This window comes from Argiope bruennichi, chromosome 9 (genome assembly GCF_947563725.1).
Source record: "Argiope bruennichi chromosome 9, qqArgBrue1.1, whole genome shotgun sequence".
NCBI lineage: Eukaryota > Metazoa > Arthropoda > Arachnida > Araneae > Araneidae > Argiope > Argiope bruennichi.
In genome coordinates, this window is record NC_079159.1 from 122,436,894 (window position 1) to 122,460,537 (window position 23,644).

The 23,644-nt window shown below is 30.9% G+C and overlaps 1 protein-coding gene across 1 annotated transcript; it reads right to left on the bottom strand.

The window, feature by feature from the left end:
• Positions 1-8,738: 8,738 nt before the first annotated feature.
• LOC129984211 (uncharacterized) lies at positions 8,739-21,470 on the bottom strand. Its single transcript, XM_056094037.1, has 6 exons — positions 21,210-21,470; positions 17,561-17,659; positions 13,729-13,993; positions 13,341-13,580; positions 10,868-11,232; positions 8,739-9,784 (listed from the first exon to the last, which is right to left on the bottom strand). Exons 1-6 carry the CDS (start codon positions 21,214-21,216, stop codon positions 9,261-9,263), a joined length of 1,500 nt encoding a protein of 499 aa, XP_055950012.1. The 5' UTR covers positions 21,217-21,470; the 3' UTR covers positions 8,739-9,260.
• Positions 21,471-23,644: the final 2,174 nt, after the last annotated feature.

The following is a 23,644-nucleotide window of genomic DNA, read 5'->3' on the forward strand; positions in this document are numbered from 1 at the left end:
CAACCAATGTACCGCGAAGTATCAATCCCCGGGTGAACCGTTTAACCCCCTTTTTAGCCAAGTTGCGATAACGCGCCAAAACTGGCAACCCCCATACTGGCAAACCTATTATCTTTCGCCTTTATTATGCGCTATGATTGGACATCTGCACCCTCGCTTTTGAACATTTCGCAAAACATGGTGCAAGAGCGTTGTTGGCGAGTTGGCGATTTTTGAAAATTGAGCCAAGCAGGGGGTTAAACTCCGGTCGTACCCACGACTGTTTGAGAAACTGATACCTTGCCTTTCATAACCACCAGGTGACAGACTTGAATGCAAAGTAATATAAGCGTTTTGTTTCTTCGAAATGAGTCTTTCTATGCCTTTTGCATGAGTGCTAACACTAATTTGTCAGTGAGTTGCGGTAGTATGATGATAATTTTGGCTTCTGCATCAGAAATTATTTGGATTAGAGCTTACCAAATATATAGTACACATTTCTGACAAATATGAAAAGAGATATGTTCTTTCGTGGGTGTACAACCACAAAATAAAAAATGCATTGCAAAGTACCCGTTTAAATGTCATGTACGTTATAAAACGGTGGATAAAAAATTCGTCTCGGTTCACTAGCTTCCAAGATTTCGAAATTTCGAATTACATCCCCAAACAGCCCGTTAGTAGTTTGAAATCAGAATATCCGTATCTACCTTCCTTGTTTAAAGAAAGTCAAAAATTTTCATTTCGATCTTTACCTTCCCGTTTTCGAAAATATGAATTAGTATTAGTTAGCATCTCCAGCAAATATAAACTACTAGCATAAACAAAAACTATTAACTAATACTGAAATGATTTGGCAAGTTGTTATGATAAATGCATATCTCTGTAAGAAAAGCTGTTAGCATTTTTTTTTCACTTTCGAAACGCTAACAAACTAAAATAGTGATGAGTAAGTGACTGTAAATATTTTATCGATTTTGATATGATCGCGTGTTATGAAATTACGTCTGTGCTTATTTTACTTTCAGTAAGAAAAAGCAAATTAAAAAAAAGAGTTTCTTTTTTTAAACTATCAAATTTTATTACTGCATCTTCTCTTTTAGCATGGTATGGCGCTTCTGAGCACTCTCTGGTACTTAACACTAGCGCTGCTGGGATTCACTTTTTATCCTGATCACGTGCCGAAGGGTGAGTTGTAAATTTGAATTTTTTTATTAACCTGATATATCAACGCTTTTAGAGATGAGTTTTGTTTGCTTACTTCGATAAGTGTTCACATCTTTAAAACTAAATTATTGTAATTTCGAAACGTATTACGTAATTTTGATTCCTAGCCAGATGACAAGGACGACGGAATTATGTGGGAACTTTGATCTTGTAGTACCAAAACTAAGACGCTCCCATGTTGATCCTTTTTTTGTAGATGGGCTTCAAGGTTTAAATAGTTACATTAAATGCTAGAAATATTCAAACAATTAAGAGTTTACCGCATTTTTCCCTATCTCGGGTAACTTAATGACTCCTCTATCTCAAATATATAAATTCGTGATGTATGGCTGGGGCATAATACCTTCCATTATAAATGACTTGCCATCAGCGATAGGCGAGTTAAACAGAAAAAACCATCGTTAATGTATTCTCCAGAAAAGTGAGAAACCATTTACTTATCAGACGACCTAATTTTAAAACATGCATAGATAACGAAGAACTGGAAGCAAGGTTTCACCATAGTAGACCACTCCGAACCTGCCCAAAAGCACATGGAAAAATTTGAGTGACCAGACCCCGCGACAGCATTGGTAGGAACTAAAATTGAGTCTTAAAGGCCATCACTGGTCACGGTACAACCTTTCAAATAAGAGGCCCGCCCCATCATCGATTGTGGGGGGTAGTCACTGACACTGTTTCTGTACTTATCAGAGCAATGAGAACCAACCATCATTCCAAAAGCTTCTCATTCCCATATCTGAGGTGCCCCTAGGGGGTACTTGAAACGAAATTACTAAAAGTTTCAGAATTCCGATATTGTTCTAAATTATAGTCTGTCGGTAAATAACGTACTGTTTATGAAGCTTATCTGCTTAATAATACATGGTTTTATCAACTTTTATATAAAATAAATGAATATGCACTCAATGTCATATTCTATTTAAAATCGATTCAAAATAATAATCAATTTTTTTAAAACTCTTGGAGCATGTTTGAGTATTTCCGATGTTTTTATGTCCCGACATGGGTTTAAATAGCATTGAATGGGCTAATATGATGTGTCATATGATTAGAAAAATAAATTTATAGGCCGATCGGTAAAGGAGTATATAATCTTTTTAAACTCATTTTTGTGATGAAATGCTTTCATGGACTTAATGCCAAAAATGTGTTTTTTGAACTCTAGGAGAACTAAAACGTAAAGATTCCTCGAAATTTCGAATTCGAAATTTTCGATGATCACCATGCCTTTTCTAAACTTTTTATATGAGAAATTGAAAAACAATGTACAAAAAAGTGTGGAGAGAAAAAATTTTGATTGCCTGCTTAAATTTCAGCATGAACAGTTGCACTAGAAGCACCTTAAAGCTATCCTAATCAAAAACTTTATTAATAAAAGTTATTACAATTTTAAGATTTTATGAAGTTCCTCTAAGGCAATAATAAGAAAATGCCTAGTAATATAAAATTTTGAACAAGATGGAAGAATCAGAAACCTGACATAAATTTCGAGCCAGTGAACAGAAATTCCTCTATGGCTCAACGCGTGGCAAACCATTTTGTGTCAACAGATAGAATTTCATACGATGCATAAACATTAACATAATTAAAGTTTGTTTATAATACGAACTACGATCTTACTTTTAAAGTGAATTCAAACAAATATAAATAAAATGAAATTAGGTTAGATAACTAACATAAGGTAAAAGCGGCGTAACCGATAACTAAGGAAAGGTGTTTTATATATATATATATTGTCACGTAGAGACTTTAATATAGAATTCAATGACAGACACAAGAAGTAGAGCTAAACCAATTTATTAACTGAACTCAGAACTGAGAATACAGTGACTGATAAATCCTCTGCTTTTATATTAGCAGGGAAAGTTCCAGAATACTTATCTGGAGACAGTAAGAAAAGTCCAGAACATTTGTCTGGTAAACTAAAGAAATGTCCAGTATCTTCTGGAACATGAAATAAAGGAAAACATAAAAGCGAGGAATTAAGTATTTACATATTTACATATAATATTAATCGCATTGACTCTAACGGGATTCGAACCAAGGTCTCTTGATCATGAGACCAGTGCCATGACCATTCGGCCATGGAGATTCGACCGTCTTTCTTCAATGCGGCAATATATCTCGTGAGGAGATGAGTCACTAAACCTACATTTCCATTCTTGTAGTAATGTTTTGGACTATATGAATTACGCCCGAATTCTGGATTAGGCTTTTAAATCAGAATCTGACTTTGACCTCTTCAAATTAGCTAGAATTTCACTATCCTGGCAGTATATTTTTATAACCATGTCATTGCATTGGACACCCACCTCGTCTCCTGCAAGGATAATTTATCAGATCACAATCAGATGCTTTTCTGTGAAATAGATAACACTTTTGCATAGTACCGACACAACTTGCTGATTTTGTGAAGCTGGAACACATTATAATCCGTGAATTTATAATTCCTGATGTTGCAGAATGTTATCTAAAATCCGATTTCATTTAAACCATGTTATTAGAGAAGTTGTTGGACATTTCGGGATGATTGTCTTATAATTTCGGAAATTTTTTAAAGTAATTATTAGCCCCTGACACTGGAATGTCATCTATTGGTGATATTCGACATTAACTGAAAGAAATATACGAACAAAACTTTCTGACTGAATTGATTAATTTTCTAAAAGGAGTAATAGAAATGTCACTGTTTCCCTGTAATTCTTTTTTTTTAAATCTCCTATCTATTTCTAAACGTTTTGTAATAAGACCCTGAGATTATTCCTATATTAAAATCCAATCCAGTTTGAATATAGATCTATAATGTATATATATATTTCAAATTTAGACTTTAAAATTAATACTTGAGCAAATCTCTTAAAGAAGACCTTTCTTTGGATAAAGAATTACTTCTTGGGCAATGAAAATTTTCAAATACTTTATATTAGCTGAATTTTGAGTATACAAATGAGCAGTTTCAAAACTATTTAAAAAATTGAAGATTTAAAATACGAAAATACACCAATATAGCTTGAAGCAAAGGCATTAAAATAAATATATAATATTACGTCAATTGTGATTTTCCATACGAGGAATTATTTTTAAGTAGAATTTTGTTAGTTAAATCTTTATTTCAAATAAATTCATAAATGGCGTTTGTTATCTTTATCTCTGCCGCTAAATTTAGCTCACTGTTTGAATTAGATTTTAGAATCAAAAAGGTTCCTCTTTCCGCTTTTGAAAATTCATAAATTTATGTACCATGAATATTAAAACTCCAGCAAAGATTATTTACTTATTTCTTGTTCAACTTTTTTGGTGGAAGGATATCACGATTGTTCGTGGATTTAATATAAAAAAAATAACTACTGGCATTTTCATTTACTTTATCTGTCACAAATTTTCTCAAGAATAAAGCAATTATTCCTAGCTTTAAAAATCTTGTCAGTTTGATTGCCATTGTAATTTTCAATTAAATATTCGCATATAATTAAAAATAGCTTCTTCAGATTCCAAAATCAGTAGTTTTTACCCTGCAATTGTTTGCACATATTTAGAAAATGCATCACATTTTGATAACAGACATCTAAGCTTCAAAAACGATATCCTCCCCTTCAACAATAGATGGATTTAACTAAAATGAAAAGACTTATCAAATGCGTTCACTGATTGCAGAAATCATGTATTTTTATGAGAATTTCATAATTCATTTTTATCGGCTTTTGAAATATCAATTTTTTAACCAGGATTCTAACTAACTGTTTTCATTTTGATACATGGAGGAAAATTTTCATAAAATTATTTTTTTAATAATCTTGTTAAATAACGTATTTCGGTGTCGAAACATCATAAAATGAATAACATGAATGTTGACTGTATAAGTTTTGGACAATGTTAGGAAAATTATCAATATTATAGTTATCAATATCAATATTAAAACTAACAATTTTTTTTAAAATTATGATGAAATGTGAGCATGCGCAGAAAATAAGTAAGTCAGATTTATACAAGTCATTCGTCAAATAGCAATTCAAACTTTTTTTAAATTAAAAAAAACAAATAGAAAATATTTTATTTTAGAAGTTTTAAAGTCCTATTTCATGTTATCGTTTAAAAATATTTACAGTTATATTTAAGAAAAACTATTTTATAAGCAGATTTTTTTTCATAAAACTTATAGAATTAAAAATGATATCTATATGCCGCATTTTAGTATATGTATATATATTTATTAGTTTTTATTTTCTCAATTAGAATTTTTAATAAATAATCTATTAACTCGATGGAAACTAATGAACAATAATGACTCAGAATGAAATGAAAACATTTCAGAAAAACAAAATGTAAAATAATAATTTATTTACATCTTATTACATTCTTAGGGTAATATTAAACTAACGATCAGTAATACCATTTAAAGTCAATACAAAACGAATCAAACTTAGAAAACTCTTCACTAAAAGAAGACACATCAAGCAACATATTTGAAAATGAAAAACGAAGCAATAATGAAATGGCAAATGACTCATTCATCACATTTAGGAAACAATTATTCAGAATTTAAGTATTATATTTATACACAAAATGATTTAATACTTTTTTCATCTTAGTTTATAAAATATATTCAATATGAGATGACATAAGGGATTATTATCAGTTCATGTCTTAAGACATTTCAAACAATATCCATTGTTGTCAAATTTATGTAGTTTACTCAAATGTACGCAGTTATTGAGCATCTTGCAGGAGAGAAAGAACGTCATTGTTATTCTTATTGTTAGTAATCATGTGGTTGACTTTACTATTCATAAATGAGTAGCATACTTCAATCGCTTCTATAATTTTCAGTTCAATGGAACGATTATAATGGTACGCGAACCAATACATATCATTTAACAGTACACAGTTTTGTACAGTAATATGACGTCAAATCATATTCTTTCCTACAAGATGTGTAACAGATCGGCGTGGTGCATTAGAGGCATATGATGTGAAAATGAATTAAATATTTTATAGTTTTCTAAACTATTCAACAGATTGCAATAACTTATTAAATAACTCATTTGATTTTTTTTATATTACTACAAGCAGAAGAATATATGAGGTTCTTAAAAAATGAATCCTAGTAGCACGCAAATATTGTACAATATTGTATGACATTGATCTATGTTCGCAATATAGAATAATATTGTGGAATATTTATTAATATCATATAATATCGGAAAATATTGTACGATATTGTGCAACAGACTGTGCTACTTGGAAAGCCGAAATCTTTCGATAAAATTTCAAATTAAAGTAAAAACAGTAAAAAATCCAACGTTTCGAAAAACATTAATATGGAAGAGAGGTGAATGGCCATTTAAAAAGATTTTATTATGTTACCTGTATTCTGAAATTAAATATACCATTTTATAAATCGCATGACATAATCTAAAAATAAATGAACGAATAAAACTGGATCATAATCCAACTTCGTAAAAATAGGAACTGGAATGGATGGAATGAATTTGGCTCTTTGAGCATGCCGTTTGCCTTCTAGAGTACTTTACTGAACAGGAAAAAAATCAGAACTTGTACTTGTCGACAAATGACAAGAAAGTACAAGATACTAATATCTTAACATATAATACAATATTCACAATAAATTAAAGTATGAATTTAGATTATAATAAAATGTATTCATTTTTAGGTGTGTCTATATATGATACAAATAAAGTCTCAAATTCGAAAGATAATTGGATCCAGTTATGTAATTAGGAAATATTAAAGAAATATTCGAATTTTACATTTTTCCAAAAATATTATAAAGTTATAATCAGTCTGTAGGGATAAAGTAGAACTGAAACATGAAAATAAATTAACTTAGTAGCCTGATATATAATTTATATCAGTGAATAATAATTCATAGAATGGGAATTTATTCTCTAGAATAAAGAGAGATATTTTTAAATTGAATTTTAAATAGAATAGAGATACGTTCTGATGCACATAGAAATATTAAAATTTATTACAAAAAGCATATTTTTCTAATTAAAACTAAAATTGTATTTGTTACTGTTATTTTTTTAGCGACACACTTTTCATAAATTTAGTGAGTAAGCTTTTCTCTCCAGCACTCTATTAATTAGATAAGAATTCTTCAAAAAGTGTTTTCAAAATCACTTAAGTAGCTATTATGTTATGTGTGTGTTTGGCATCCAAAGCTAAGACCCCAAAATGTTAAATCCTCGAGAAACATCTTTAAAATCATCTGGAAGGCTTACTACAAACTATTCGATTACATGATATTCCATAGTTAGATATCAATTTTTAAACTACATTGTAGAAGATAAAAGCTGAAAGATAAATTCAAAATTTGGAACGAGAAAAATCACCTAAAAAAGCTATTTCCTAGAGAATTAAAGTTAGCATGTTCAAAACGATTCATAAAGTGAAAATTATTTTCATTTTGTGATTCACAAAACGTTCTCATTGGTTAGGGAAGAGGAGGTGGTAATGAGAAGGTGGTATACGACATAAGGTATTTCTTAATCATTGATGCATGCCGGTGTATGATGACTGAAAACTTTGATTGCTAAAAAAGACTTTGGGATTATCCTAAACGCAATCCGATCGCCGTTGAACCGAGTCAACGTTACCGATTCGCCTGGGAGTCAGCGTTAACAATTACTGATTTGCTCAATTTTTTACTTGGTTCAGTGTTTATTTGATGATCTATCACATACTTTGAACAGTCTTTATCTCAATCGCAACAAACTCGCTTGTCGACAGCAATGTGAAGCACACGCACTCAAAAAGATCTTGTTGATTACTTAATTATCACTGGAAAAAAAATCAACAACGTTTATGGCTGATGAAGATACAAAGTAGTTTTTAAACTGTCAGGCAAGTTATTCCAGATACGAGTGGCTGGTGTCTCAACTCGGCAAACGTGTTAAAAAAGCGTTCCTTCACATGATGATATTTAGATACATTTCAAACATTTCTCAGGTATATTACTTTTCTAAATTCTATGAAATCTTTTTTTAAACGGATAATTTTTTAAATCAAATTTGAATTCCTTTTCAGTTAATAGTTCATAAAAAAAATTCTTTTACATTGCTTTTACTTTATATATGTTATTAAGATACCGTAACAAGAAAAATAAAAGTACATGACAATGATATAGTAACTAGGAAGGGACAAACGTTATAGATGTCATACCAGTATTAGGGGCATACTGAAGACAAAGTGTGAGGATGTGTACTCACTTTTGAAAGCGAAATGTTAAGGGAGGCAAAACAATTATTATCATATCCCGAGGGGATTTACATTACCACTGATGATGATAGAAGACGAAAAATCGTATTATGCCCCAAATGTCACTTAGTCTCGCTATCACTGATACGTAAATGTACGAAAAAATTAACAATAAAATTTCTATGCAGTGTGACTAAATCAGAAGATTTTATATTCTCTAAAGTTGGCGATATTAAAAACATAAATTTTTATCAAATTTAGGAAACATTATCCATTAATCAAAAACTCATTTTTTTCGAAGCATGAACTTCTTTTCTTTTCTTTAAAAACTAGGGAAATGTTCTGGGCTGTTCACGTAATGATGAGACTTTTTGTTACCGCTATTGAATAAATTAAACACATCTCCTCCATCAATACAATACTATACAATACATACATATCTATTAATTCATAATACATATCAATACAATACATAATCTATTAATTCATAGATAATTTAATCATGCACTTCATTGATTTGTATGCTATTCATTTATTTAAAATTAGTTTGGATAATTTAATTTAAGTGTCTATGCGTGTGCTTTATGCCCAAAACTTTTTTATGAAAATAGGAAACTGTCATTTATTTTTGCATAACAATATCATAATAGCGATATAAAAATTACTTCATCAAGTTCATTCATCGTATACAGCTGTTATAAAGTACTGCATCCATTAAGCAGCTTTAACAGCGCTTTTCAATGATTCCAAGATAGTAATATGAGACCTCCGGACTGTATAAAACTTAAATGAATGCTAACATCACTACCCATACGTGAATGATCCATCTATCATTTATTTTGTTTACTTCGTTGGAAATTCCTGGACCTTCTGGGTCTCTCTCTGGGCAAATTCCTGTAGATCACCTCACTAATAAAGAACAACCGGTTCTCCTTCGGAAAACTCCCAAGACTGCACTCAAATGGACTGCGCTCCGTGAAGGAGTTCTGCTCATCGAATTGTAAGAACTTGTAATTCTTAACTTCATTGGCTTCTGCTGTAATCTGAACTTTCTGACTTGCATACATAAATATAGATTTGGTAAACGGTACAACAACTTCTTTCGAATTCTGTATTTTAATGTGCTCCTTGAAAGTGTAGTTGTTATTTTCACAAGTAACTGTTATAACCATGTGCGGGATGAAACTCTGCTCCGTTACAGGGTCCCCGAAGGCCAGCTTCAGCGCTTTGATATGATATTGTCCTTCAAGACATTTTAATTCCAGGATACTCATCAAACTGCTCAAAGATCCTCTGGCGAAGGGTCTAAGGGAAATCCTCAGTTTTCTGTCAGTACTTGGCTGTCTTGGTGGGGCTAAAAAGAAATGAACACAATATGAAAAGTCATTTAACCTATTGAAACAAACTGAGAATTAACACATAAAATGTTATTGTGAAGCTTTTTTAATTACATTGCAACATCAGCGGGAAAGATTTCCCCCAAACTTTCTAGCATATCTTCTAATAAAAATTAGGTTGGCCAAATGAAAAGTGGACAAGTTGAAGGAAAAGAATATCTTTATTGGAAATTAAAAGAAATCATGAGCATTTTAAACAGGTCCCATCTTTTATGTAGCAGGTCTATGCTTTTGCTGTAGAAAGATGGTGGTTGATTCTTGAGGAAGTCCTTCTTTCTTCCCTTCGTCGTCCGAATGGAAACGTGCCCCCTGTAATGCTTTCTTAAGTGGCCCAAAGATGTGGAAGTCACAGTGTGACAAATCCAGATTGCACGGCGTGTGTTCCAAGATTTCCCAACGGAATTTTTTTTATGTGTATGGGTTTCACGGGAGACGTCTAGGCGCGCATTGTCATGGAGAAGGATCACTTATTATGTGAGAAGGTCTGGCTGTTTTCTTTTGATTGCTTTCCGTAGTTTCGTCAGAGTACTGCAGTAATATTTTGAATTGATAGTGCTCCTTGGGGCTGGAAATCAACCAAGAGTAGTACACGGCATTTGAAAATTCAGAAACCGTACTAACGCGCGTTGTTCCAATCTGGACACAACCAAGTATAGCACAACTTTACTTTCGATCCATTTCCCCTACCACGAACAGCTTTTAAAGTCTCATGTCGTATGCAATGCACAGCTCCTACCGCCCTTTATATCTCTGTTCGGTGATGCTTTCATAGCTGCAGTCATTCTGACGCAATCACAAGTGTCCACTTTTCATTTGGGCAACCTAAATAATACCTGTATATTCGTTTTGGATTGGTGGGATTTCTCTACCATGGATATCTTTTAATGAAAATATACCATTACATTTATATTTATTTAACTAAGCGCAAACATAGACCATATTTTTTTTTACTTGCTATCAGATTTTAAGAAGCTGACTAAATTTTCGTTCAAAAATAATCGAATTACTTATAAAAAATCAATGCAATTAAATCTCAGTACCTCTTTCTATAAGTGGTTTATTGACGCAACGGTTCGGTCCTTTGTTGAACCACGTCGGCAGCTTTGCCAAGGTCGCTGAATTTGGATTTGCCAGGTGCATCACTACGTGCATGGCTTCTTCTGCTGTAAATATGTCCGGGCATCTCTTCACGAGCTGCGTGAACTTCATCGCTGAAATACTCAGGAAGTGAATGGTTCTTAACAGAGGAAGCAGAATGTCCCGCTTCGAAACTTTCGCCCCCGGCTGCAAGTCTGCCCACTCCAGTATGGCTTCAAACAGCTCTTCTTCAGAGCTCAGGTTCAACCTTGGCAACTTGCAGATGGTTCGAACAGTAGACAAAGTTGAATTTTTGAAGGCATCTGATCTGTAAGACATTCAGAAAATAAATTTATTTTAAAAAAAGTTTTCTTAAAACCCACTTTTTCAGAGAACTCCAATGCGAAATTCTTTATTTCTCTTCATTTTGCACTTTTAAGGGATCAAAAGAAAAGTGGTGTATGGGGCAGAAATGTGTAATAAAAATGTTTAGTTTAGTTATATTAACGTCCGAGTTGTATAATATTTAGTTATATAAACGAGTTTAGTTTAGTTATATTAACGTCCCATTTTAAAGCAACACTAGGGCTATTTTGGGACGGACCTCATAATTTTGAACCGTTAGATGACGAGGACGACACCTGAACTGACACCCCCCTCCAAACTTCCACACCACACCATACTAGCGGGAGGATGTTTGGCCTCGACGAATTTAATGTGCACCAGACCCGCTTACACGACGGTTTTTCGGTGAAATAGGGTCTCGAACCTGAAACCCTTCAGTTCCGAACCAGGCCACTGAGGCCTAAAAATGCTCGGGAAAACAGAAGTAAAAGCTCTCGTATTCACAATATTTATATGATTCAATATTAATTATTACTGGTGCTTACCTCAAATATATAACAATATAAATTAAATGTCGAAACTACTCTACTTTTTCACTCTCACTTTTCGCTAGAAGAAGTGCGCTTAAAATGTATAATATATTCTATTAGTCTTTCGCAGTATGAATACGGAATTATTTAAAATAGATATTTTTAGTATAATAAGGAATTTTAATAACCAATATTGTACTTGAAACTTTAGCAACTACTTATTCAGAAGGAAAACACATTCGCTACTCTCTAGAGTCATAAGTTATTCAAAATGGATTATTTCGCATCTCTTATTAATATTACTTGCATTTTCTTATTTATCTTTCAAGCTAAAAAATATTAAAACAATTGTCATCCTTTTTCACAGATGATTCTTCAAATTGTTTCTGGTTGAATGTGACGGCATTCTACTACAATTTTTTTCCTACTCGAACTGTCTGACGAAAACAGTTCGAGGTGGTAAACAGTATATGCGGTTAAACATGTATGCCTGTTACTAATATCATGATACTTATATGACACAACTGTTGTAATTCGTGAAATTGGAATAATAGGAAGTGTGTTGCCATTGCCATGACCATTTATTTGTACGTTACGTACAAAATTCATGATATTGTCTTTCTACCGCAAACGAGCGTCATAGGCTAATGTATTTTGACTGCCATATTGGCAGTGGCGGTTTTAGGTCACTAAATCCGTCACTGCCACTTCACATTGCGGTTCCAGCCCAATCAAATTATGAGGCCCGTTTCTTAAGCTAATCTCATTTCACAGATATATACATTTTTAAAATTAAATTAGCATGCTTATTATTTATTTCAGGTTGAACTTTTATTTTAATAACCATGTAAAAATGAACGTGTTTTTAAGATAATTTAAAATTGAATGGCACTCACACTTGCGTATATTATTATTTAACTAGATATAGTGTTTAAAAATATTGAAACAATTTAATGATCATATTTAAACAGATAATAACCTAAACCATAATTTTACAAAGTATTAGTATTAATTTTATATTGTATAATAAAAAAAATTAATACTTTTTTTCTTTAATCGATTTTTATTGGAAACTTGTTTAATAAAAAATTTTAATCGAGCAAATTATGCCCCCTCCACCTCCCTCATTAGCCAAGTGGCCAGAAATCTGTCACTCCGTCTTAGCATCGAAAAAAAAAAAAAAAAAAAAAAAAAAAGATGAAATGACATGCCTTACGATCATACCGTATCACCCAAATTTTGGATCATGCAAAAATAACGCACCAAATCATTTATTGCTTTACGACTGTGGAGATTACCATATCACTATCCACTATGTAATTTGGCCGACAGGAATTTAATATTTTTTCCCAGCTCGAGAAAGCTACTACATGTTTTTTTCGTTATTTTTTCTTGTTTTTTTCTTTTTCGAGTGAAATAAAATCTATTCTTGTTCTTCTTAAAAGCCGCAGCATTTTTTTTTCTGGGCTCTGAATATTTAAGTAGAGAAATTTTCCCAACCCACCACGCGACATTTAATTATAACTGCTAATTAATTTAATATCCGATTGAATACACTAACCTGATAACGTCACGTGTATTGTCTTGGATAAACAGCGCACAGCGGGCCTTCAAACCTTCCATCTTGTTATCAATGGCCATTTGATAAATACTACTGGCATTATCTTCTGAAATTTCAGCAGACTCGAAATAAGACTCGCATCTGTTCACTAAGGATTGGACCTGAAATTTCTTTGCAGCCGCCATTGTTTGTACAACGAGTGCATTATCTTCAAAATACACATCATCGGTATAGAGATATCTGTAAAAAGCAGATTTGAGAAATTTTAAAATTGAAAAATCTTGAATTCTTAGGCAATTCTATCAGTAGCTCAAGTAATAGCTTTTTTGATCGTCTTTCTCCCGAAATGTATTAACAAACAACAATATCAAAATGAATGTTCTCTTACTCAACAACATTCCTGAAAGCCTCAAAAGGGACATTCTTTATTTCATATTCGGAGATAACGGGTCGTCCTGCATCTTGCGGAACGTTGCTGAAAAGCATTTTTGCAAACTCAGGGCTTCCAATGGCCAGAACAGCCTTGTGAGCTCGCAGTTCCGGTTTCGGTTTGATGCCACAACTCACCACAAACTTTACGTCAGTGTACAACTGATCAGTGTATAGTTTGCGCAGGCGTTGAAGGAGATCGGGTGCACGAGGTCTACGATAACCTGGAAAATACCGAAGTGTCTTATAAGCAATTTTAAAAATTTGTCAAAGAAATCCATTAGAAAAATTATAGATTATTATATTAAGAAATAAAAGAGGAAATAGAAATTTTATTATAGAATTGATAATTTACAATAGCAAGAAATTAAATATTTTGATGAATGAATTTGAATTCCACCATAACATTTATAAACTTTGTCATAGATTGCGTATCAAAATGGATAAAAAATATTACTCAAATTAAGAGAAAATATTGTGCAAAAATTAAATTGATATCAATAACAAGGTAATTTTTGAGTTTTAACAAAATACAAAGACCTTTCTTTGTGAGATAGTAGTTTAGGAAGATATGGTCATTAAGATATGGCAAATCAAAGCGATTGTCTATTTAGCTTCTGTTTAGTTGATTTTCGCATTCATTTGACATCAATTTCTTGATTTTTTTTTTTTTTTTTTTTGTACATCCATTGGGCTCTTACTGAATGGACTTTTTAGTCTCACTCCAGAACAATTTTAATAACATTTTGAATCTTCATTAGTTAGCTAATCGGTGCTTTGAATTCTATGCAGTTGTAAAAACCTTCAATCAAAATAGTTTGAAATTCGCATGATGCCTGATTTACATTTGAATGTTGCCATTTGACAATCAGTAATAAGAACAATTTCTGTGCCACGTACGAAGAGATAATCAACTATAGTAAAAATGTTTGTAGTTTGGTAAAATAAATAAATAAGTCGACTGTCTAATGTAGTTGTTCTAAGTATCGACAAATCTTCAGGGCCATCAATTTTCTTTTTAAGCCTTGATATACTTTCAAAAACTCCTTAAATTCTTAAGGAGTTTTTGTAGTTTTCCTGGGGCGAAAACTACTTAACCCTAGATAACTAAGCATTCGTCTAATAGACTACAGAGACAGGCTAGTTTTGCGAGTTCGAGGTGTTCCGATTGCATTTAATAAATACAGCTGCACACTTGCTCTTTTTGAGATTTGCTTTAACGGCCGTCTTACAATTGACTTTAATGATGCGTGCAGAAATTTGCTTTAATACTATAACTGGCCACTGTGAATTTTTTTTTTATTATTTTTTACTGCATTTTACTACTATCTTATATATTTCTTATGAAAGATGGATTCGATGGAAAGATGAAAATCAAACCATTGCAAAATTTTACTTTCTATCCATCTACAAAATGCAGAAAGAAAAAATTACGTATATACTAATGTATAGAACTAATTTTCACTATTTTTCTATTTGTTTAATAGAACTTTTATAATACTTCTCTTAGTTTACGCTAAATAGTTTGAATTAAACGAAGAAAATGTAGCAAATTACTTTGTAATATGTTCTGCATAATTGAATGCTTTGTTACAGAATAACGTTGATTTAAATAGAGCTAACTGGGGTTAATATATAGTAAACTCAAAATTCAAATAATACCAATGGGTTAAATTCGAAAATCTGCCTGGCTGAGTAGCGCCCAAAGAGCGTGTTAGCGAATAACTACTTCCTCAGAATGACGCCACGATATATTATAGAAGTTTAATAATTTTATTTACAATTCTATTTCATTTTTTTTTCAAGACAACAACCATAACTTGCGTAAAATAATAAATAAGCTCAATGACTGAGCTATCTTGCGGCAATTTACAAAAATATTTGCAACAAAATTTGGACAAGCAAGACAACTTTTCATTCCAAAGAACTAGAGCGAATCTTAGTGGAGAATTCAGGCAATTTGCGGCTGTGGGAATTCTGAAGTCTTTCTTTTAATAAACTTTAGTTTCACATTTAAAATTTGTTAATAGTTTATTTTAGGTTATTTTTTATTTTATTAATGTAGTCAAAATAGATAATACTTTATTTATTTATTTACTTTGATTTATGGCGGCGCAGCATTGACATTCATATGCAATTATATTTAAACAGATATTTGGAATTAATCAATGGCGGATTTAGACATTTTGTGGTCCTAGGCAGAACACATTATAAGGTTCTTCTTCAAAGTCTGGTCAAAGTACTTACAGATTTCGTGATATTTTTTTTTTTTGATTTAATCAATTGTGAATGACTTATTTAATTTTCGAAATATTGACCATAAATATCCGTTATTACATATATCATAGATCATTATTTAGATATTAGTTACTGGTTCTCTTATTTGCATATAATTGTCAGATTAGAAAGAAAAACTAAGCTTCAAACAAATATAATATTAAAAATCCTAATTTTACAGGAATTGTCGTAAAGAATATAACATAGCTAATTCAATAATAAGTAATATCGGAATTTATAATAAATAAGTGCCTACTATATTAATACAATATATAATATTTTATTTCATAGTTCAATGTAAATCAACTTTCTATTCCAAATATTTTATAATTCATAGAATTTGCACTTTTTAACACATTTATTTATTTGATAATTTAGCAATGTCATTTTTTTGATCAGCATGTCTGCGACCCCTTCTTAGCCCAACAGTCTTTAGCAGCAGCCTAATATGCCGATTTGGAAAGTCGCCAATAGTGAATCATAACTTTATTTGCTACTTTATTCTTGTGCTCAATTGGGCTTTCAGGAATTGTATCGAATGGACTCAAAATTGAGAGAAACTCAAAGTGGATCAATAAATAAGGGTAGATGCGTTCGATACAATTCTACGATATGAAAAATATGTGTAGAGTTCAAAAATGACTGATCACTATAATTGCTAAATTATAGTAATCATTGACTATATAGTATATAATTTAGCAATGATAGTGATCAAAATTATAGTGACTATAACTGTTCTAATTAATATAGGGAATAAAGTAACTGAAAATAAATTTTTAAAGGACATTTACAGAAATAGTACTTTTAAAAAGCGCGAAAATTTGTAGGAAAAGCAAGATGCTGGGTTCTGTGAAGTGTACATTTTTATATACTTATTTCCTAATACTATTTTTTAGTAAAATAGTTTTGACACTTTTCTGAGATCGAAACTAAATGAGTAAAGTAGACTATGCATTTAAATATTTTAGCTAAATCAACGTGTTGTAAGCAAGTGTTGTATGCTGATCGATTGCCATTAAAATCGTTTACTGTCTTCGAGACATTCACTGAAATACAATAGTTTAAAATCGTAATAATTCAAATCCAAAAAAGAGATATTCAAAAATTCATAACTCGTACAGCTTCAGACTAATTTTTTTGTTAAAATGCTAGTGTGTTATAAATATTTTACTAACCGATAGGACCAAGTAATTCTGCAAACATTTAAATGTTTTAATTTTTCAACGGCGCATTTAATAACACAAATAACATAAAATATAATTTTTTACATCATTTAGAACATTTTTTCCGTTTGAAAGTATATATCTGTCTCTAAAAGTTTAGAAATAGCTATTGGACCATAATTAGAGTGAACATCCTGCCATTTAATTAAACATATGAACAAAGAAAAGAGAATCAGCTTGTTCGAACTACTCACTGCATATTGTGAACTTCACTCAATTGTCTGTCTTTAAAAAAATAAACTAATCATTTCATATTAAAAAATTCTTATATGGAATGGCTAAATTTCTTACCTCCAAAATCAGAATACTGTGAGGCAGTTTCTGAGACGTTGTCTGTTTCGTAAGGGCTCAGCCAGTGCATCTGTCTGCCGGGATCACCATACATATTACCTTCAAGAAAAAGAAATTATCTGTCTCTCCGTGTAAAGAAATAAAATGAAGTAAAAGAATACTTTACATAAGAAATTTTCTTGTTCGTTTTTTTTTTTTTTTTCAAATTCTTCGCTTAATTTTCAACATTTTAAAATTTCTGTAATATAAACTCACTTCAATATATTTCTCACTTCAGGAATTTCGACATTGATTGAATATAGAAATAACCCAAAAGATTTTTAACTTCAATAACTGAGATACCATTTAAAATATGTTTAATATGTTTTTGACGAGTAAACTCGTCATGGAAAAAGTACAACATTTTGCAGTTTATTCTTCAGGAATAATAAGTAGTGACGATATACAGTTTGAATTACAATTTTAGTAAAAACTCAAACATATTTGTAAATTTCAAGATGTTTCAAATATTTTGAGGTCAAATCGAAATGAAAGGAACGAATAAAATTTTATTATTCGTTGTACCATGCTTTGCTCAATATCATTCTCTAACAGCAAATTAAAATAATTAATTAATTTTTTTATCTTTCTTTTCGTTCATATACAAAAAAAAATTATGTTAATTTAAGTAAATAAATAAATATGATTATTGAAATAAAAAAAAATAAAAGTCATTTCATTACAACATAATTTCATATTATACATACTCCGTGTTTGACGAGTAGACTCGTCCTCGCTAATTTTTTTGTGCCATTTAAATACGCATTTTCCTAAGAGGTCGAAACAGTTAACTGGTTAAATTGTTTTCGAAACCGATAATGAAAAGCCATTTTTCACATATATCACTTCATGTAAAACTATCTGTCTACAGATATCCACTTATTTCCAACAAAACTTAAAAAGCCTTACTTGAAACACGATGATTTATATCAAATCGAAATTTATATCAAAATGTGGACACTAATACATAACACCAATTTTATTAATATAAGTTGAAGATTAATCTATTCAAAACAGGAACAAGTATATAGTTCTTTTAAATAAAGAATTATGGTGATTATTTTAAGTTTTAAAGTAAATCTTCAGTAATTGAGAATATTGAATATGATACGTCTTTATATCATACCTAAAAGGAATCTTATAAATGAAACTCGGAAATTTTCTTTTATTTAATTTTTTTAAACAGACATCAATTCCAAAATAATTCTGCAAAAGTGTACAAGAAAATGAAGATTTTACGAACTTCATTGCCAATAGACATGAACTACTATGATACAAAAGCAAAAAAGAAAATATAAAAAATTTATTTTCCCTCACTGGAAGCGGAATACTAGAAAAGCTAACATAGTTTGTGGGAATTCTAGGGAAAGTTTAGTTTAGTTATATTAACGTCCCGTTTTTAAAGCAAAACTAGGACTATTTTGGGATGGTTCTAGTAATTTTGAACCGTGGTGAGATGCCGAGGAGGACATCTGAGCTGGCACACCCACTCCAAATTTCCACCTTACATCAACGGTTTTTAGGGAACTAGCGCTTTCCTTTGAAAATTGCTGGGGTAATGCGGCCAGCGCTTGTGTTATTCAATTAAAAATTTTCATGCAAACGACACGAGCAAAACACAATAAATCATGAAATTCATAAAGGGCATCTAATAAAAAAAATTCCTTAAAAATTAATTTTAATATTAATTTATTTTAATAATTTCAAGAGTGTGTCGTTTATATCTGAAATTTAAATAAATAAAACAACTGAATAGAGATGCACTTGTGCTCACATTTCTTCGCCAGTTGTTTCACTTATTCAAAAGCACCTATTAACAATCATAGTTTCAAATGAATCAAAACAGATTTTATACAAAATATAATAAAAAGATTCATTGTGGAAATGTTGCAGCTTGAAATGCAGAACTTTAAAATAACAGTTAATATCATTTTCCTTCTTTATTTAGTGTTTCTGAAATGATAACGAAAAAAGTTTCAGTTTCCGTTGTTCTAAAAAATATAAATTGTGTATGGTTGTAAAAGGTGGAATAAAGATTATTTTTTGGAAGTAAAGTGTGGATTAAAGTTATTTAAAGTAGCGGAGTTCTAATGATTAAGATTGATTTAGGAGTCAGGGCCAATAGAAACAAATTACACTGAAGTTTGTTTTAAGAAATGACTAACAAAATAATAAATATTTTCCAACAGTCAGTTATTTTCATGGTTGGATCATTTGACTTAATTGAAAATTATCGAATTGCTCAACTTTAATATTTTTTAGTAAAGCGTCATTTTAATATTATCAGAACCAAGTTTCTTAGGCTTTATAAAACTTCCTAAATAGTTCAACTATTTTCGAAATTCTAAATAATTTCTTTCATTTGATTACCTTACTTAGAATAAAAGCATAAAATTAAATAAATCAGCGTATTTCCATTGCAGTCCAAATTCATTTTTAAAAACTTTATTGCAAATAATTTATACAAAAAAATGAATTATGAAACTTAAGCAAATATAATAAAACTATGAAAAATATTTTTTTATTTATATAGGCAAACTCAAAAAGGAAAAATTCAGTCTACTTTAAAATACTAACTTAAAACTTAATTTGAAGCAGTTAATGATGTTTTTGAGTTGGCCCTTTACCCCATAAATGTATCAAATTGTTAATTCAGTATTTCTTGTCGAATATTTTCTTCACTTATTTTAATTTAATTTATCATGTGGTTTCTACAAGTATATGTTGACGTTTTCTAATCAATTAACTTTGTTTCTCAAAGTTTTTACTACAAGAACTTGTCACTTTAATATTTGCATGAGATATTTAACAAACACGTATGTGGTCTAATGATGATAAAGTGTAGAGGCATTTACTCTTTAAATACAATTTCATATAGTTCAGATTGAATTTTACTAATGCACTAAAGAGGATTGACAATAAAACCATTGCTTAAGCTATAAAGATTTTCAATGAAGTTAATATCAGAACAAGAATTACATTGGAAATCATAAAGGAATTAATCTGTCCTAAAACAATAATAAACTTAACTCAAAACAGTCATTATCAGGTAAAAATTTAAATAGTTCCCTTAAGCTAATTATGAGCACTGGATTTAAACAGTGTAGATAACACGTTATTGAACAGTGTAGATAACACGAATTTCTCACTTAATATGAATTATTAGGGAGCACCTGTTAAATATTAAATAAAGTAGCTTAAAAGTGTTAGGAAGTCGCATGAATAAACAAACGGGTGTATGTCGTGACAGTTTGCTCGTTCGTGAGGAAAATACCCATTCTTACAATTTGCACATTGATTTCACCTTCATCTTCTCAATAAAGTTCAATTACAGATCTTAAAAACGTAGCTGATCAACTTGAACAAAATGCATAAATCAACTTGTAGACACGGATATTAATTCTGCATCCTTAGCTTATAGCCTTATTTCTAATAAATTCTAGCACATGATTTACAATGTTCCTATAAGCATATTTTTCAGCCAAATAATTCAATTTTTAAAACAAATCATAAGGAAAAATGTTATTTTTAAAAAACGCAATAGAATGCAAGTTTAATTCAGAGAAACTCCCTCTAAAAACTTTCAGCATATTTTATTAAAATATCATACCTGACATCCTGAACAAGTAAGCACTTTATTTGAGAACCAGAACGACGAACAACAAATTCAAAATCACGAAATTAGAGAAATATTTTACGAATATTATGTATGTCTCATTTTTAAGTTAATATGGCAGACAACCGAAAGCAACAAAATGCTGCTTTCAGCGATTAAAGGAAGCTTATCTTGCGAACATGCATCTCGGTTTTAATACCGAATCCGATAACAGCTTATCATAACAGAAGGGAATTAAAATTCAAGGCTTGCGATCGACTGTAGCTGTATCATGAAGGAAGGGAATTTCCCCTCTTTGACGCGTAATTTGTTGTTTTGACGCATATAAATGCAGTAAAAGCTGCAAGTTTGCGCATGATCACAAAATTCAACATGGAGGTTGTTGAAATGCTTTTGTTTGCTAGGGGAAGGAACTTACAGTTGTGATTTTTAAAATTAATATCTGCATCTGCATGCGCATGATTGATAAATGATAGATAGAAGTTATCAGGAAATTCGCATTGCATGTTGGCAAGATAAAATTTACCAGCAACAGTCTTTTGTGCGTTAGAATTTTATTTTTATGCCAGTTTAGAAAAATTAAGTAATAAATGTTTGTAGAATGAATTGTAGTTTATTGTTATGTGTTTGTAGAATATTATTTTTTAATATATACTTTGCTAGGGGCGGAGCAATTTATTATTATTTTATTATTATTTTGGAGTCATCTAATTAGCCATGACGATGAATGTATTAAACAATATTGTTAATGAACGAGTTAATGGTTCATGCCTTCATATAGTAAAATTTTTTAAAAAATTAAAGCAGTTAAACTAGCAAAATTAGTTCAATGATTTATTACTTAAGAAATTACATTTTTGTTGAAGTACTCATGAAAAAAACTATGATTATTGTCATAAATTCCTACAGCTCTTAAACTCCGCCATTCTCATTAATATTAAACATAATAACATGACATAAACACTCAAATCTCTTTTTTTCAAAGCGTTCCATCGCCTTATATTGGCCTTCGAAGCATCTGTAGACCTTCTTTCTAATAGACACGCACTACTTTTGTTGGTTTAATACTAATCGAAAAAAAAAACACTGCCATGTATTATTTGTGTCAATGTTTCTTTGTTCACTTGAGTGTTTCTATTTCCTTTGAAACGGAAAGGTAATTGCAATCTGTTACAATAATCAGAAAATTTGTGTATAATATGAATTTTGTATCATTGAGGAAAACACTAAGAAGGAAAGACATAGCCCCGATGATAAGTCGCGAATGTTATTTCTGTACGTAATGGCTAGGGGAAAGGTAAGTGCAGCTGTAACAAGAATGAGAAATTTGCGTATAATAGGAAAAATTGACGCATTTAGAAGTACACTAAGAGGAGAGAAATAACTCCGATGATAAATTGCGATTCTGTTTTCTGTGCGTTGTCTTTTCTCATATATAAACATATCTTTTGCTGCTTGGATGTAGTAGTCTGATCTTTCCTTTCTTGAAGTTCTATGCCACCAGCCTATTAAAGATTTACTCTTTAATTTCTAGTAAATAATCAGTCGTTTGTGACTAGAAGAAGTGGAACAGACCAATTGTCCCTGTTCAGCTTTGTTGTCACGATTCATTTTCTTCCAGTCGGCTGAAACTTAGTAATAAATATTTTAAGCAAGCAGCGTTTATTAAAACTGTTCTCTTTATTGTAATTGTGTTCTCATAGATATAGGTTTCTTGAATATCTTTTAACGAATGATAGGTTATTTTTCCGAAAACTTAAATCCATTTTTATTTCTGCCGATGCCAGATTATGACTTCTACATTCAGAATTTTCTTTGAAAAATTGAAGACGCGATAGAGTTATTAATATGAATCATCATGTTGTCGAATTGCATCTTAAAATACTAGAAGGTATTAATTAATTAAAATATTACGAACAGAATCGTTTTGTCAACGTGTTCCTCGTTCCAGAACAAGATTCTCGCCGTAGGAACTTATTCTGGATCAAAGTCCAATTTTAGAAGAATCAGCTTTGCACGAGTCTTTAAGTGTAGAAATCATTTGTTTGTGCACGATTGCTCTAGACTGCTTATTTATTAAATGCGTTGTTCACAGTTTGTTTGTTTTTTAATGTACATCATCAAGAAGCGAAATATTTCAATTTAAATCATTGTTTTGTTTTCAGATGAAGTGACCAGCACACACATGGGTGGATGTAAAGAATCTCTCTGTGTTGTATTCTGTGAAGGGTATGGCTTGAAAGGCCACTGCGAAGAAGCTTATCCAGGAGGAGAGGAATTATGTTTATGCTCGAAAGAGGAAAACTTTTTTTTAAATGAAGAAGCAAACATAGTGTAATTTGTTAATCTTGATCTTGAAATCTCTTCAAATAATAAAGTTGAATGTGTGTTTCTGTGTGTTCATATAATAATGTGTTTTCATAGTGTTG